The following is an 18438-nucleotide window of genomic DNA, read 5'->3' on the forward strand; positions in this document are numbered from 1 at the left end:
GACTCTTCCCCCCCCCCCCCCCCAATATAAAAACACTTTTTATAAATTTAACACCATTATAAATGCTGCAGGCAAAGCGAGGTTTGGGGTGGAGACAGACAGCTCATGACCCCCCATGTAATAACTTTGTGACCCCCTGAGGGGTCCCAACCCCCAATTTGAGAACCCCTGCCTTAGGGTATAGAGCAACAAAATGTTTTTTTAAAAAATCAGTCTTTATTAAATATTGATACCTTTCTTTAAAGTGTTACTAAAATAGTCAGATACTGTTAGGATGACCAGATAGCAAGTGTGAAAAATCGGGACAGGGGGTGGGGAATGATAGGAGCCTATATAGGAAAAAGCCCCAAATATCAGGACTGTCCCTATAAAATTGGGACATCTGGTCACCCTAGATACTGTTAAGTTGATACGTTAATGTTTTAAACCCTGGAAAATATTGGCTTGTAATGTGCTTGTTAATTGTGACTGTGACTTAATGGATGCTTTTTAATTGTATTCCTCCCAGTTTCTTCCAAAGCTAGCCAACATGAAATAGGTTCTTTCTACCATCAGAGAGAGCTAGAAGGGGGGGGAGGGGAAATACAAGCAATAATCCCCTGAAGTCACTCCCTTGAGAAAGAGGGCTGCAAAACTGAGCTGGGGCCCAACTCCACCAACACAAGATAAAGGTGGCAGGTGTGGGCTTGCACAGGAGAACTTGGAGAAATCCAGTTAAACGGTAGGAAAGGCCTTTCAACAATGTCCTATGCCTCACAAGTTAGTTGAAGTAGTAATGCTCAATGCTAGAACAACCACAGGGTAGGTACAGGAAAAACCACCAACAGAGAATACAGCTGTCAGCATCCACCCTCCAAAAGTGGCATCTTGTGGCTCCCCTATTCCCCATAATGATATGAAGAGGGGAATATAATGATACATGGGTGTCTGACATAGTTCTAGTGAGTAACTTACTTTTTTCAGTCAAGTAAAAATTACTTACAGAATTAATGTTCCTGAAGGTTTCTCCTGATAACAATAGCTTCCTGACTGCAGTAATTGAAATCCTAGAAAATTAAACCCTTCTTGGTTACTGCAGGAAACAGAACAAACAGATCACCTGATTTTCTAACCCTTCCTGTTACTTTGAGAGAGACTTAAAACCATCCTCACAGCAAAGATAAGGATGAGTTTTTTTCTAAATCCTGCCAAATACGAGCACTGGAGAGAAGTCCCACAAAGAAAATGGAACCTAGCCTGCCAGAAAGAACTCACCCGATATGCAAGATGCAGGAAAACAATTGAGCTGGGTCATCTATCCATCACATTCTATAGGTGTAGTGACACTACGAGAACCTTGGCTATTTTTCTTGTCTCCTGCTGGTGGGGGGTACCTTTGTTTAGACTGTCATAGGAGGATACTGAAGAAAGAAACTGCTAAATCTTGTATGTAATAAGGTCTCCACTTAGAAATAAGTTTTTACGTTTACTTTTTAGTTACATTTATTTTTAAAACAAATAAAACTATTAAAAGGCAAAAAAAAAATAGGCATTCCCATTTTGGGTGCTTACTGAAATCAGTTATTTCAAATATTTTGGCAGTTTGCTGTTGTGCATGAGTGATCACTTGGAGTTTAAAATCTGTAATTGGGGGTCCAGACTTTATGCAGTTATTCCTTTAATGGAAGTTGTACACGAGTAACACCTGCAAGCCCATGCTTTTCTAAGAACATTTAAAATATTAACATAGATCAAAGACAAAAATGGGTTTTTGTATTATGCTTTTAAAAAAAAATAATCTCAAACACTAATTTAACCTGCAGAATTCAATCTGTCGTGTACAAATGTTGTTTTCTGATGTAGGGCCATTTTTGCAGTTTAAGTGATATACATTTTCATACATAAGTCTCAAGTTGTCAATTACATCCCTTAAATTTTCAGTTCTAGCTGCACCCTTCCAGCTGAATCTCCTGTGTGTTCAATTTTGTAATTATAAATACTTTTATCAAAATTGTACACAAATCCTTTTATGTCTAACTTCTCTCACTTCTTTTGACTTTATTGAACAGTTTTTTACCAGCCTTTTGTTCTAATTTGCAGGCTAATACTTTTTAATTAACCAAAATATGTATAGTTTTCTTCAGAAGCTTATCCATATCTCAAATACCATACTCTCAATTTAATTATATTTTTTTAATTGTCTAGGTGCTTTGATCTCTTACTGCTAGCTTCCAAGTTTCAATTTATTTATTTATTTATTTATTTGGCTGGAGGTTTTTTTATATACAATATATACAGTAGAATCTTATTAATTTCCACTAAAGACTGGGACACCTGTTGCTAATGACTGAATTTTATAAAATTAATTGAGTGAATGAAAAAAATTGAAAAGAGAGGATATTGCATCATATTGTTTTTTTGTAAATTGTAGAGGCATTCATACACCATAACGACTTAGATGTGGACAAGGTTGTTTTAATGTATTAAAGGTATTTTATATGAAATGAGTTGTAATAGATTTTGTAAATGAAATATACTGCTGCATTTACTATAAAATCTTTGTTTTGAGTTGGGGATAGAGTAGACTATCTTGCTTCTGGGTAGATAAGAAGAGTTCTACTATATCAAAATATGATGTTTCATTGGGTTGCCAAGCCACAAGGCACTACCTGCATTTTCCTCTGAAATGCTCAATCTAACCATATGATCTGTTCTAAAAAAATGAACCATATTGTTAATTGAAGATTTTACTCCAATTAGATGATCATTCAAGTGAAGACTTGTTGCAAAGGGAAAAAAGGGCCACATGGTTGACTGATTGATAGTGACCTCTAAATAATGTTAAAAACAATGAGACAAATTTGGCATGAGCATACAGACTGAGGGTACATCTACGTTGTAATAAAAGACCTGGGGCATGGCCACAGCTGGGGGTCAGCCAACTTGGGCTCAGACTGTGCAGCTAAAAATTTCAGCATAGACATTGGGGCTCGGGCTGGAGCCCACAAGGGGGCTGGCTCTCAGAGCCAGGATGCAGCCTAGGCCTGAACATCTACATTGCAACTTTTAGCCCTGCAGCCCAAGTACAAATCAATTGACTTGGGCTCTGAGACTCTGTGCCATGGATTTTTTTTTTACTGCAGATGAAATCCTGACCCACTGAAGTCAATGGGAGTCTTGCCATTGATTTCAGTGGGACCAGGATTTCACTCTGAATATTCCATACAGATTCATTCAGAATTTTCCCACAGAAGAAAGAAATTCTCCCCAGCTTTAGGCTACTCCCATTGCAATGGAAAGAAGTTTTAAATATATCACTGTGGAAAAATGAGGAATGCTAAAACACACTATAATTAAGGTCCCCAAAATTCCACAGCCTCTGGAAAAATATGACCAAAAAGAACTAAAAGCAGCCAATACATCTTCACAAAGGTAGACACTTGCAGAGTGGGCCCATCAGAGCCTGGTCTGCTCGGGTGATGGGTATGAGGCCAGGTGTTTCTCCCTGGCTCAAAGGACTGCGGTTCCTCCCTTTGTTGGGAAACTCTGCAGATTTAAAGACCAAATACTAAATCTGTAGATTTGTCTGAGGGTGGTGAAAATTAACAGATTAGACAGCATAATTTTACACCAAAATATATGGACAGTCAAAAAATGGAATATATGGGATTTAAAATTTTTAGATGTGGTATTGAGAAGATTTAGAAGAAGATTTTCAAGATTTAGATATACTTCCTGCTATTGAGAATCTATTGAAAACAATATAAAATGTGAATTTAATGTTTCCTTTTATCAGATACAGCTAAGAATAAATTGTCTACATTATTTTAACTTGATGCTGCTTTTAGTGAAATATGATGAACTATGATACCTTTTCCCTCCATTTTTTTAACTTGCATGATAATTCAGAAACAAGATTCTGGTTAATTGGGAAGTCTGTATATTTCTAGATTCTTCACATCAGACAGATCCACAGAAAGAAAATATGAATGCTATAATGTCAGAGTCTTGAAATGGTATACAGATAGCATGTTTTTTTTAATCTGCAAAATTGCAAGTTTAAATAAGGATTAATACATAACTCAGCCAACATTTTTTTTTAGTCTAAATTGACTACTTCTGCTGTGTGTAAATCATCATGATCTAGGAATGAGATTAATGCCTACTTATCATATTTTTAATTTTTTATGCTATTAAGAGAATAAGAAAGGGTTTATTTTTATAACAATTTAATGTCTTTATTATCATTCCAAGTGTCAAAATGGTAATAAATGCTGTTGTTCATAAATATTTTAGTTGCCTGTTTATTTCCCCTTTCTTCCCTTATTCACAGGAAGTTTTTTTCTTAATTGTTATTTTGTGTACAATTATTTAGTAGCATATATTTTCTAGTATCTAATAAGGACTTTCTCAGTTTTTCTAGGTATAACTTTCGGTAGTTGTAATTAAAAATGTGTAAATATTAAAAAATAAGCAATAGAAAAGATATGTAAGTAATAAGCAGCCTGATCTTATAGGGTTTGAGTCAAAGTCCACTAGTCAACAAAAAGACATAACATAATCACATCGCCAAAAGAGACGTCTCTGTAGTGAATGCCTCCTGGAACAGGGATTTAGGGTATGTCTGTATCACAGATGCAACAGCGGCACAGCAACTGTAGTGCCTGAGTGTAGATACTTGATACAGCAACAGAGAAGGGTTTTTCCATCATTGTAGTTAAACCATGCTTTCGGGAGGCAGTAGCTAGGTTGACAGAAGAATTCTAGCGGTGTCTGTACTGGGACTTAGGTCAACCTACCTGTGTCTCTCAGGATGTGAATTTTTCACACACCCAAGTGATGTACCAAGGTTGGACATGAGTTTTAGATGAAGATCAGGCCTTAAATTATCATTACAGCTACATTTCAATGATTATTTTGTAAATTTCATAGAGCTACAGGCCAGAAGGAACCATTAGATAATCTAGTCTGGCCAACTTTTATATCACAGGCCATTAAATTTCACCAAATATTTCTATATTGAGCCCAATGACTTTAGGTAGACTAAAGCATTTCAGACCTCAGGAGTCTAAACTGTTGTGTGCCATAGGCAGAAAACAGGAGAGACCAAGGTGCCACCAATACCTGAGGCCCCTGCAATGGCAGGGAATAGATAAGGTAAAATGTCTGGATGATCTTAGCATGTGATCCTCACTGCATGCTGCTGCAGCAGACAGTGAAAAAAACCCTAAGGTCCTAGCCAATCTGACTTGGAGGCAAATTCCTTCACAATCCCAAATTGGGCAACCAATTTGATCCTGAATGTCTGAGCAAGACATATCAGCCAAGCTTCTAAAAAAGAGAATTCTCCCCACCATTTCAGACCAGTGGCCCACACTGCCCAATATCCCATCTCCAGCTGTGGCAAATCTCTGATGCTTCAGAGGAAGGTGAAAAAACACCAAAGCACAATCCACAATACATCCAGTCAATTTTGCTTTGGGGGGAAAAGATTCTTTCCTGATCCCTGCAGAATGCTGGCTGTAGCCCTGAAACATGAGATTTAATTACAGTTCTGCATAAAGACAATAGCTGTAAGTTTTATGAGCAAATTGAGGGAAAAGCCCTTAAGACCCACCTAGCAGGATCAACAACCTACAAGGGGTGCCAGGACCAGGTAAGAGTGCAGTATCACACCCTGCTCACCGGAGACACTCACAAGAGGTGAATTGTCCCCTGTCACAAGGACACTTCAAAGGGGTTTGGGGAATGGGGTGTACCTATATTGTTAACCTGCAAGGCAAACTAAGGACTGGCAGAGTCCAAAGGAGATGTTTTTGGTGGGTTAAAGGCTGGTGGGGTTAGGTTGCTGACACCCAGTTAAATCTCTCACTGCAGGCAGGTACCTATCAAGGTGACTCTCAGTCCTGGGTACCCCTGGAACCATCACTATTAGACCATTCAAATGCTTGTTTCCTACCACTTCCTTCAATTATAGGCATGTTAAACTCATACTCTGAAATTTGCTAAACAACGAAGTGACATTGAGATTAGAAACAAACACGACAGAAAATTCACCTTGTTAGTAAATTTTGGGGGAAAGAGCTGAAACAGATTCAGTTGGAGGTGGAAATGTGGAAAGGAGTAATATTGAAAAAACTACGTCTGATGGTTGGTAGCAGAAAGGGCCATTGGAATATTTTCCTGCATATATAGAGGCATATACCTCATGGAGTAGAGAGATAACAATCACTCTCAATACAGCTTTGGTGTGATCTAATCTAAAAATATTACACTTAATTCTTGGCACATCAATACAGTAAACATATTGACAAACTGAAGAGTTCACAGAAGAGCAACAAGGAAGAACTGATTTATGAGGAAAGATTAAAGTGCTATATATGTATAGCGTGACTAAGAGACAATTATGCTGAAACGTAAGTGCCCAACCCTGTCTCAGTGGAGTACCTGGGAATACAACTGGACCCTAATTTTATGAATATTTAATGGATAAAAACATCACCAGAAGAAATTATTTAAGGTAGTCCAAAGGGAGTATAGCTAGTAGTAAAGGGATGTAATTAAGAAAGGGAAAATAAAACCTGCATATTAGGAAAAATAATTCTTGAGAGTTAGATCTGCTAGAGTGTGAAATAGTCTCCTAAGGGAAGTGGTGGAAGTGTGTGACATATTTAAAACTAAATTACATAAATCACTAGAAAATACATTATATGGAACAATCTTGCATTGACAGGGGGACAGGCTGGATGACTGAAAATTGCATAAACTCTGTTTCTTTGAAAAATATGTTTTAACAATAAAGATGAAATGGAGGGCAACCCTAGTTTAATATTCCCCTTGTGACGTTCTGAATGTTGTGGTACCCTACCAATGCCAAGAAGTCGCATTTACTGACATTCTGTTACCGTTGTGTTCAAGTTAAAATACATTGGGGCCCAATCCTACAGTCCTTGTGCAGGAAATATGTCTCAGTGTATTGCAGGATCAAACCAGATCGTGAAACTCTGCCCCCACCCATAATGAGTATCTTGGACCAAATCATGGAGCTGTGCTGATTTACACTAGCTGAAGATTCTGGCTCTTTTGTATCACCAGTGGACTAAATGGACTGCAAAGAATTCCATTATCCTGCAACTGTTACTCAGTTTCCAATTCTCTGGTAAGCACATGGCAGAGCAGTGTTAATGCAGAAATATGTCTAAAGAAATTGGTAAGGAATTACTTGATTTTTTTCCTGCACCACCTCTTTCATTTTGAGATCAAATGACACTAGAACGGGATATGAACATTTAAAAGAGAGATTAAACAGTTCAGGTTCCACAGATCCACACGTGAAGGGGGTGCTCTGTGCCCAGATCTGCCCATACCAATGTGGAATGGAGATGAGTTGCCTCTGAGGTAACTTGGACCCCCTTGGAGAGTTCTGTGCCTGGCAGTGATGGGAATCTTCAGGCAGGAAGGGCTTTTGGTTTAAGAATCGGGTTTAAGAGATTTCACAACTGCCCCAAAATCTCAGAATTTTTAATGGTGATGTGGCTGGAAGTGGTGTGGGTTGAAAGTCCAAATGCATTGCAACCTGGTACTATCATTGAAATAGACTAAAGAAACAAGAGAGAAGGGTTGTGTCCAGATAGGCCCAAAGGGGACAGTTTTCATTATAGTCTAGATTCTTTTTGAGAAAGCTGTGGTTTTATTCTCCTGATATAAAAATGTATTTGACATGCAACTATTTTTCCAAAGAGAAAACTAAGCATAATGATGGGGTGACTCAAGAGGAAAATCTCTGGCTTTACAATTGCCAATTGTAGGTAGTCATGAGACTGCATGGGTAGAGGGAGTAAATCCGGGCAGCATAATTCCCGTACCTTTGTCAAACTCCAATTTTGATAATTACTTTTTCTAAATTCTCCCTATTTCAGATTAATACCATCTTTGGCCCAAATCCTGCAAACTTTTATGCACATACTTTAGAATGGAACTACTCACATGTGAAGTAAGCTTTTGCAAGATCAGGTTATTTGTCATTAAAAGCTGTTTGCTTCTAAGTGTCTGTAGCACTGCAGTCCAGATTTGGCTGCATTTCAGTGGTGAATAAAGTGGTTTGTACAAATTTAATACCTACCCTTGTACTTACACGGTGGGATCCATGACGGGACTTACACATTGCAATATTGTCAGAGTACTTAGCCTTTAAGGGCCTAGAAAATCACGCCCCATAGGTGCCTAGCTCTGCTAGTGGTCCATGATGATGTGTTCAGCTGCATAAGTCTCATAGGTAGGGCCTGAAAGAAGGCAGCTCCCTTATAACCTTTAGCCGTGTGGATACAGTTCTCACACAGCATGTCGGGGGCGAAGGAATTTGAAGAGGCGCCTCCACTTCAGTCACTGACCCAACGCCCCAGTGACTGAGCGACCTGCGCCTGCTCGCCCGCCCCGCCCCGGCACCCTTCTGCTGCGCGCCGGGGGAGGCCGGGCGGCTGGCCCGGGGCAGTGCCCCCCGAGGCACCATGGCTGGGAGGGGGGCGGAAGGGAGGGGAGCGGCGGGAGAAGGGGATTGGCTGGCGGGAGGTAGGGCGGCAGGAGACGTCGCGCACGGTTGAAGCGTCCCCGTTGCCATGGAACCCGTTGCGGGCGGTGATTGGCGGAGCGGGCGGTGCCCCGGGGCCCGATGGGAGCGCGGAGCCGACGCTGCGAGTTTCAAAGCGGCAGTCCCAGGTAGAGCGGCCCTGTCCTCGCCTCGCGACAATTAGCGCTGGGCTGGGGGGTGGCGGGGTTCGAGGGGGGCGCTGATGGGACTGGAGGCAGGAGTCTGGATGGGGGGTGTTGGTTTGGGAGGCCGGGGATGGCGAGGCCTGTAGGTTGGGAGTTGGGGGCAGGGTGGGGGCCTGTGGGCTGGGAGGTGGGGGCGGGACACAGGGTGGGTGGGGGCCTGTGGGCTGGGAGTTGGGGGCGGGGCACAGGGTGGGTGGGGGCCTGTGGGCTGGGAGCGGGACACAGGGAGGGTGGGTGGGGGGCTGGGAGTTGGGGGCGGGGGCCTGTGGGTTGGGAGCTGGGGGTGGAGGATTGTGGCTTGGCAGAGTAGGAGATAGGAGGATGGAAGGGCTGAGGGTTTTGGCTAATGGTGGGGGCCTAGCTTAAGGGCAAGATCCATTGGTGGCAGGCCTATGAATGGGCACTGCCCTTGTTCTATTAACTTCTCCTGACAGGTACTTACTGCCTCCATGCTCAGTGCTCAGCCCAGGAGTAGGAGGAGGGTCGCCCACTCCAGCCCTCCGTCCCCAACCAGCTCTGAGGATGAGCAGCCTTTGAGCTCCTCCACTTACTCCTTGCTCTCCCCCATTTACCATCAGAGTTTCCAGAGCTGCAATGAGGAGGAGAAGGAGGATAGGGAGGAAGCAGCACTATCAGCTAGGGGGCAAAGAACCTTCAAGAGGAATAAACACAATAGGTAATCTGCATGTACTCCCATTCCTTGGCTGTCTTTGCTATAATAGAAGCAGCTGGGTCCAGTAGGTAGCACCAGGAGCCAAGACTCCTGGGGTCTGTTCTCATCTCCATCACTGATGTGTAACCTTGCCCTTACCACTTACGGCAAAACTTTCGAACGTGGGTGTAGAAAGTTAGACAGCCAAATACTTATGTAGTCACCTAATGAAGGCAATCTAACTTTGAGGTAGTGAGAAGTTATAATTTCCATTTTTTTTCAGGTCAGTGGTAGTCTCAGGTCCTTGGTATTTCAGCTCTGAATATCCGATCACTTCTGTAGCTGCCTAGACAATGGATTTGGGACTGTAAACATCCACTCTTTGGAAATGTTATTAATCTCTATGTGCCTCAGTTTCCTTTATTAAAAGGGAATGATACTTGCCTACTTTTTGAATGTGCTTTGAGAGTTAGAAGATATTTTCTCTCAAATACATAAAACTACTACCCAACACAGGGATTTGAGGTGTATCAATTGTACCAGCGTTGGCTTCCAGGGTTTTGGACTCCCCATTTCTCGTTCTTTAGTTGTTCCCTTTCTTCAAACAATTCTTCCCTCCCCATCTGTTTTTCTTTCCTCTCCCCACCCCAGTGGTTGGGAACAGGGTTGTGGTGAATAATCTGTCACATTCCTCAAAAGGTGGCTGAGAAGATGTAGCAGCCAGGACCCTTTCCAATGAAAAGCATACCAGATCTACACCTTGGCTAAGAATAGGCACAGTTAGCAAGACACTAGTCAAAATGCGTGTGCTAGACAGTATGGTTCTGTAAAATTTGGGACTCTTTCAAATAAATGAGTCTCTTCAGCTCTTATGCATGAGTCTCAAAAGCTTGCTTGGATACCAATAATCATTTTCACTTGAGAGATGAAAATACAAAATACTTAGCAAGGAAGCATTAAACATCTAATTATTATGAATTTCTGCATAGAACTTTCATCCTACTTTATCTATAAGATAATGACTCCAGGAAAACTTCTCCAGGTTCAAGAGGACTGAGACAAAAAGAATGGTAAACATAGCTCTTTACTTGATAAATCTTGGCCCAGTCCCCCTTCAAGGCATCTTTAGAGCCCTGAGGGAAGTTCTCAGGTCCCGGTTTCACTTTACTCCTGTTCTTGTTCCTCTTTCCATTACCCATCCACCAGCTTGTCCAAGTACCTGTGTTCCTTAGCCTTTATGTCAAGCTACTGTCTCCTCCATGCTGCCTGAACACGAGCTGGGGGAATATTGAGAGAGCAAAAGAAACTGTTCTACGGGTCTCCGTTCCCATGCCCGTTACTACAGCAATCCCTGGCAGCTGTGAATGCCATTGCAGAAAAAGTCCTTGTAACCAGGTTGTCTGAGCAGCAACCTCTTGTGGCCGGTCAGAGCATGACTCACACCACGGTGGGTCCCTCAGCATCACCTCTTGCAGATTATGGAGTCTGGTGCCTTAGCCCTCGCGTGCTCAAGCCCTTACCCCTTCTAGGGTGTCAGAGTCCAAAAACTCCTAAACTTCAGAATCAGTATTATCTGTAGGTTTGTTGTAAGGACTCTTGCTTGTCTGCTTCAGATGTGTCTCTGGGCATCTAGTCCCTTTTGGTTGCTTTTCCTGGGCTTAGTCATCCTATTCACCAAATGGTTCACCCAGGTAGCAAGCTGCCTTAGGCTCTTGGCTCGACCCAAGCTTCCCTTGTCAAAGAAGTAACATAGTTCTCTCCTTCCTGGTCAGCCCTGGAGTGGCCTAGCTCTCTCTCTTTTAGCTCCCCGTTCCATGCCTGCAAATATAGCAGGGTGGAGTCATCTGGATTCACAAGCTTCTTTAACCCTCTTGTTGCCACAGTGTCCTCAACCTCTGCTTGTTAGTGTGGGGCGAAGACATCCCATCACAGTCCCTGCTCAGTCCCAGGCTGGAACACGCTCGGTTAGCTCCCTGGGGATAGAGTATATTTGGTACTGACAGAACAGTACTGAGCACGTACATATGGCAATTTTCAGACACTTATAACTCCACGAAATTTGGGTGGATTCTCACAGGAACTGCAAAAGGCACCTACCTCTTTAGCCTCCTGCCAACCCTGGCCAAATTTCAAATCTCTGCTCCAAAGCATGGTGGCTCTGGAGCTTCTGAATGAAACATTTAAAAATCTTTAACCATTGGTAAAACAATTTATTTTTCCCTAATCTCAATTTCTTAAACCGGTGAATCTTTTGTGTTGAAATTTAAAAAAAAAAGAAAAGAAAAAGGACAGACACTTGTGGGAAATTTCAGCTCAAACAATTAAAACATGGCAAAGTTTTATAAAGGAAAGTGCTAGGCAACCTTAGTTATAAGGTGTTACTGCTAGCTCCACCTATGATCTTGGGTCACTTACTTTCAGCATGCATCTTGATAGGTTTACTCTGATATATTGACTTAGTGAATCTACTGTTAATAAAAGTCACTAAACTTTCTATTAATCAAATTTCAGTTCTTCTGACTCAATACATATAACTTGAGTTAGGGAGTGAATCTAATATAAATTCTCACTAAGGATTGTGGTCCTTTCAGAACTCCCTGACTTGTTTTTCTTCAGAATAATGCATAGTACTGAATGTTCTGGCACAGTGGTTTTCAACCTTTTTTCATTTGTGGATCCCCACAAAGCTTCAAATGGAGGTGCCTGCTCCTTTGGAAGTTCAACCTCTGGTCCATAGACCCCAACCATAGAAGTCTTGCACTGAAAACTGGCTGAACAGAATTCAACTATAAATGTTGCACATGCTCGGCATGGCATTTGATTCAGTGTGAGTAAGGGCGCTAAACTATGGGCTTTTATAGTAACGACAACATTTCCAGGTTTTGACCTGTAGGTGGGGGTATTCACATACTTTTGATCAGAGAAAATGGAATGCCTTTTCTGGGATCTGAGACTTAATTCATAATCACCTTCCGCACACCCCTTACACATAATCTGCGGACCCCCAGAGGCCTGCAGACCACAGGTTGAAAACCACTGTTCTATTACTTCAGAAAGTGGTCCTGTGACTTTCTATCAAACTTTTACGTGATTCAGACATCGGCAAGCAGTATTCAGCTCATCCGTGTCACAAAATCATTAGCTGATAATGAATCACAACTGGTAGACAGTACAGAATACAGCATGTTTAGGTGGCAATATAAAATAAAAATCATTGAATTTTAAGATTACTGCATCCCTGTTTCAGATTCCATTACATCAATTTGTTTTGTTACAAAGGGTGTTTTTGTAAGGTTAGCCTGATGTTTTCAGGCAAAAGCTCAGTACTTTAACAAAATACACTATTCAAAATTGCTTTGGATTTGACACATTAGTGGCTAATGTTTTGGGAATTCTTTATTTGTGAGTCTTAAAGCTGGAAAAGACTCTGTCCTTGCCAGTGCAAAAGTGCTTGCCAAACTATTCTTGCTTATGCTTAAAACTAACTTATAAAATTCCAGTGGGTTCATCTGTGAGTTTTCTACGTATTTTTTTTTTAGGCTATACAGAAACTTCCCTTTCAGCCAATATGTTTTATCCGGTCTATAATAGTCTAAATATCCCAGATATGGCTTCCACCCCATCTCCTGGGAGTCTACGGAGGGTTGAAGTCAATAGAAGTAGAATTAGGCTAATGCTGAGTCCTTTTGAAAGTCCAGTCCTACCAGTATAATGGCTCGTGATCATATTAAACCTATATTTTCCTCTGCTTAACTTGATCTGATTTACTCACAGTTAGTCTCTCTTTTACCACCCTAAATAATTTTTGTTTTGGTTTTTACACCCTTATATCTATTTCCCTAATTCACCAAGCTACATGTTTGCTTAATGTTACTTTTCCTGTAACATAAGAATGGCCATACTCGGTCAGACCAAAGGTCCATCTAGCCCAGTATCCTTTCTTCTGACAGTGGCCAATGCCAGGTGTCCCAGAGGGAATGAACAGAATAGGTAATCCCAGCTTCTGTCAAATAGAGGCTAGGGACACTATCCTTGCCCATCCTGGCTAATAGCCATTGATGGACCATGAACTTATCTAATTCTTTTTTGAACCCTGTTATAGTCTTGGCCTTCACAACATCCTCTGGCAAGGAGGTTGATGCTGCATTGTGTGAAAAAACACTTCCGTTTGTTTGGTTTTTAAAACCTGCTGCCTATTAATTTTATTTGGTGACCCCTAGTTCTTGTGTTATGAGAAGAAGTAAATAACACTTCCTTATTTACTTTCTCTACACCAGTCATGATTTTATAGACCTCTATCATATTTCCCCCCCTTAGTCATCTCTTTTCCAAGCTGAAAAGTCCCAGTCTTATTAATCTCTTCTCATATGGAAGCCTTTCTATACCCAAATGGTTTTTGTTGCCCTTTTCTGACCCTCTTCCAATTCCAATATATATTTTTTTGAGATGGGGCGACCATATCTGCACACAGTATTCAAGATCTGGGCATACCATGGATTTATATAGAGGCAATATGGTATTTTCTATCTTATTATCTATTCCTTTCTTAATGATTCCCATCGTTCTGTTTGCTTTTTTTGGCTGCCGCTGCACATTGAGTGGATGTTTTCAGAGAATTATTCACAAAGACTCCGAGATCTTTTTCTTGAGTGGTAATAACTAATTTAGACCCCATCATTTTATATGTATAGTTGGGATTATCTTTTCCAACGTGCATTACTTTGCATTTATCAAACTTGAATTTCATCTGCCATTTTGTTGGCCAGTCACCCAGTTTTGTGAGATCCTTTTGTAGCTCTTCACAGTCTGCTCAGGACTTAACTATCTTGAGTAGTTTTGTATCACCTGCAGATTTTGCCACCTCGCTGTTTACTCCTTTTTCCAGATCATTTATGAATATGTTGAATAGGACTGGGCCCAGTACAGACCCTTGGGGGGACATCGCTATTTACCTCTCTCCATTCTGAAAACTGACATTTATTCCTACCCTTTGTTTCCTATCTTTTAACCAGTTACCAATCCATGAGAGCACCTTTCCTCTTATCCCGTGGCAGCTTCCTTTGCTTAAGACCCTTGGTGAGGGATCTTGTCAAAGGCTTTTTGAAAATCTAAGTACACTATATCCACTGGATTCCCCCTTGTCCACATGCTTGTTGACTCCCCTCAAAGAATTCTAGTAGAGTGGTGAGGCATGATTTCCCTTTACAAAAACCATGTTGACTCTTCCCCAACAAATTTATGTTCATCTATGTGTCTAACAATTCTGTTCTTTACTATAGTTTCAGCCAGGTTGCCTGATACTGAATTCAAAGGCTTACTCACCTGTAATTGCAGGGATCACCTCTGGAGCCCCTTTCAAAAATTGGTGTCACATTAGCTATCCACCAGTCATTTTGGTACAGAAGCTGATTTAAATGATCTGCTATTTCACATTTGAGTTCCTTCAGAACTCTTGGGTGAATACGATCTGGTCTTAGTGACTTATTACTGTTTAGTTTATTAATTTGTTCCAAAACCACCTCTGACACCTCAGTTTTGTAGCTCTGCTCTAAATGTCCTCCAGTTTTTCAGTCTTTTTCTGATATTGATTGCAATAATGGAGGTGCGGTTTAACCAGAGTCCTGTATTGAAGAATCGTCCCTGCCACCTTCCCCAAAATGATGTGTCTGCACAGAATTTTGTTGGCCTCTTTTCCTGCTATATCAAATGACAGCCACTATTGTCCTGGTCTCTTTCACTATGACTCCTCAGGTTGCCCCCATCAACTGAATAGTTAAATTTTAGATTATTTTCTTCCAATTTTATTAGCTTCCATTTTTCAAGTTAAATCTCACATTATTTTCTACCCATATGTTTAATCACTGTTTCCTTTATAATATTTCTCTGCTCTCACTAATGTTTACAATAGTTCTCAGTTTAGTATTGTCTGTGAATAATACTTATGTTTACCCTTTTATAGGTTATTAATCATGATAAATGAGGCAGAATTCTCTTAGATATGAAGAACAAGTACTGAAGTTGCGGACCCTTGAACTCCTTTTATATTGAAAAAGAATGCTATGTTTAAATATACTTTATTTAAATAGAGTAAATTGGTTTTATAATGTTACTATAGCATGCATTTCTGGATGTCCATTATACTAAATCAATGGGACTACTCACAGTAGTAATGTTAAGAATATAGGTAAGTGTCCACAAGACACCAAAGAAATCTGGCATAAATTGCTGTGGGGAGGGTATTTCCATTTTTATTGGCTGAAAGAAGAGAAGATTCTGTATAACCTAGAAAAATATGTAAACTCACAGATGAGCCCACTGGTATTTTATAAGTTAGGCTCCGTTTTGATCAAAACGAATATACATATATTTTCACATATGAGCTAGCATGTGTATATGGTGGTATTATCATAAAGGTTTTATTGGCATGAGGTTGGGATCGCTACCTTACTCATGAGTGGTGAAGAAAACATAAATGAGTTATATGGGGCATCCCAAATAAGTTCTAATAAACTATTAAAGTTTTAGAAAGGATTTTTATTAGGACTGTGTGTGTGTCTCTCTCCTCAAAGTTCAGGTGCCTTGGTACCATGAAACCAGGATTTTAAGGGACATGAAAATCTATTACTAGCTGTGAAGGGCTGAGAGATACTGGACTTGTTACTGATGGAATGTAGCAAATGTAATTTTAACTCCCTGCTTTTCCCTGATCCATACTTCAGGAGAAAGAAGGAAACACTTGAACAGGTTTTTTGTTTTCTTGTTAAATGGTAGCTGTTTGAATCTGCTCCATAGTTTGGAACATTAAAATTAGTCCTTAAGAAGATGGGCTAATAGGCAGAGTAAAGTGAGACAATCAAAAGTGCCAAAAAATAAAATTTAGCACTTGGGTCTACAGGTTATCACAGAGTTGCAGAAGTAAAGGAGTTTATTTCATGTAGTCATGAATACCCACGATATAAATACATGTCATTATTTAATGTCAGTTGCACTGGTTAATTTGGAAATAAATTTGATTTGAAAATAGTATCCACCAAACATTCTTCCCTTTATATTTCTCATTTGTAATTCAGTAATGCTGAAAGCTGTAATGTAACAGAAAAGAAAAAGCAGTCACCTCTGACAGATAATCTTTCGCCATGGGAAGAATGGTTCATTTGCAAAGAGAGAGAGCTACGTGTCCGCTTACAAGCCAGAGCTTTAGAGGTGAATATTTCTGAATATTTTCCCTTAAATTTGACAGCAGATTAACAGGCACTGAAATGCAGGTTTTTTTCTATTTATTGTGAAAACAAGATACATTTGTTCTTTATCTTTAATGTCTTTAGACATGCATAGTTTTTGTGTTTGTGTAAACCAGTGTGATTCATGTTCCATGCATTTCTCTTTTGCTAAATGTTATGTTTAATTGGAAATGTGGTGTATATATTTTGCTTATCCAACTGTCCGGTAATGGTTCAGGTTCAAAGGATTAAAACATATTTGTGTAATTGGTACCTTGATTTTCCTCATGGTTACATACGCCTGCATTTAAGCAATAAAACACGACAGGGCGTGCGTTGTGTATAGGAACGCCAAGGTACATGGTTAGACATGAGGCATGTTGTTGACAGCCACCTAGGTATGTTGTATCAAACAGTTGTATAATCTCTTCCCAGAATATTCACAGTAAGTGCTTCTCACCCCAGCATTTCTTTTCCTTTAGCCATCCGTTGTTTTCTTATAAATAACCTACTCCTGAATAGTAGCACTGTGGCAGAACTAAGTGAGCCTCCTTTTCCTAATTGGTGTGTGTGCAGTCCTGTTTAAGCTATATGAGCATTTACAGTCAGGTTGGGGAAGCATAGCATAATGGTTAAAGAAATAGAATCAAAGCTGGGTCATTGGGTTCATTTCTAACCTGTGCCACTGGCTAGTCATGTGACCATGAGCAAATGTCAACCTCTCTGTGCCATGTTTTCTCCATCTGTAAAATGAGTATAACATACATCACAGATGTTTTTTGTGTCTTAACTCATTGGTGTTTTGAAGTACTTGCAGTCTTCAGATGGAAGGCTAGAGAGAAATGTTCTATGTTTTATGCTGTGTTAAAGGTGAATGGAAAGCTAGAATCACTTAGAACACATTCCTGGAGTTTACCAACTTTCCTAACATTCAGCACATATTTTGGACTTCCTTTTAGATTTTAAGTTGGCACTCATCTCTTCTCCCCACTCCATTTCCTCCCCCTTCTCTTTCTCCCCCCGCCTCCACCCCCACACAAAAATTTGATCCAAGATAATTTCTGGTGGTATGTGAAAAATGTGATTCATATATAACCTAACTCATCAAGACTGGATCAAAACCAAAGTAGTTAACTTCTATGTGCTTGAAACAATGGAATGCTTATATAGTACACAACTTGGAATGTCTCACTCTGTGAGACTTATTTAGTGACATGGTAAAAATTGATCATAGCAACAAAGAAAACAATAAAAGGGGAAAAACAAAATTCTGAATTTATTTAATTTAAACTCTATAAATATTAGACATTAGGAACCTTCACTCTCAATGATTTGATAAAAACTTAAACTTGTTTGTAAGAAGAGAAAAGCACATCTGTTTTTAAAATATCTCATTAACACTATTTAAAAAAAAAAAAAATCTAGACTAAGCTCCTGAGAAACTTCTGGGTTTTTGTTGGTTTGTTTTGTTTTTGTTTTTCAGAATGAGTGACATTAGAACTATCCTAAACAAAGGGAATATGTAGAAAGTGATTCAGAATGGATGTTTCTTTCAGCATATATCTTCTAGGATAGAGGTTCTCAACTTTTCTTTCTGAGGCCCCCACAACATGATATAAAAACTACAGGGCCCCATGGGGGGAACTAGGGCTTTAGTCCCACAGGGAGCTGGGCTTCAGCTGAGGGGACTTGCGCCCCCCTCCCCCAGGGGGCTGTGTCGACCCGTGGTTGATAACCGCTGTCCTAGGACACTTTTGGTATCATTCAAACAGAGGAACATGCCTGCGGCGCAGATTCCTCAGGTCCTTAATGAAG

At 40.3% G+C, this 18438-nt stretch overlaps 1 protein-coding gene across 1 annotated transcript in view; it reads left to right on the top strand.

Annotated features, from left to right (window-relative positions):
* Positions 1 to 8562: 8562 nt before the first annotated feature.
* Positions 8563 to 18438, top strand: part of CCDC34 (coiled-coil domain containing 34) — a 29382-nt gene continuing 19506 nt past the window's right edge. The window contains exons 1-3 of the mRNA XM_042849546.2: positions 8563 to 8694; positions 9186 to 9427; positions 16474 to 16606. Of these exons, the coding sequence (XP_042705480.2) occupies positions 9201 to 9427; positions 16474 to 16606 (360 nt within the window). The 5' untranslated portion in view covers positions 8563 to 8694; positions 9186 to 9200. The remainder of the gene's footprint in view (positions 8695 to 9185; positions 9428 to 16473; positions 16607 to 18438) is intronic.

Source organism: Chrysemys picta, chromosome 4, assembly GCF_011386835.1.
Source record: "Chrysemys picta bellii isolate R12L10 chromosome 4, ASM1138683v2, whole genome shotgun sequence".
NCBI lineage: Eukaryota > Metazoa > Chordata > Testudines > Emydidae > Chrysemys > Chrysemys picta.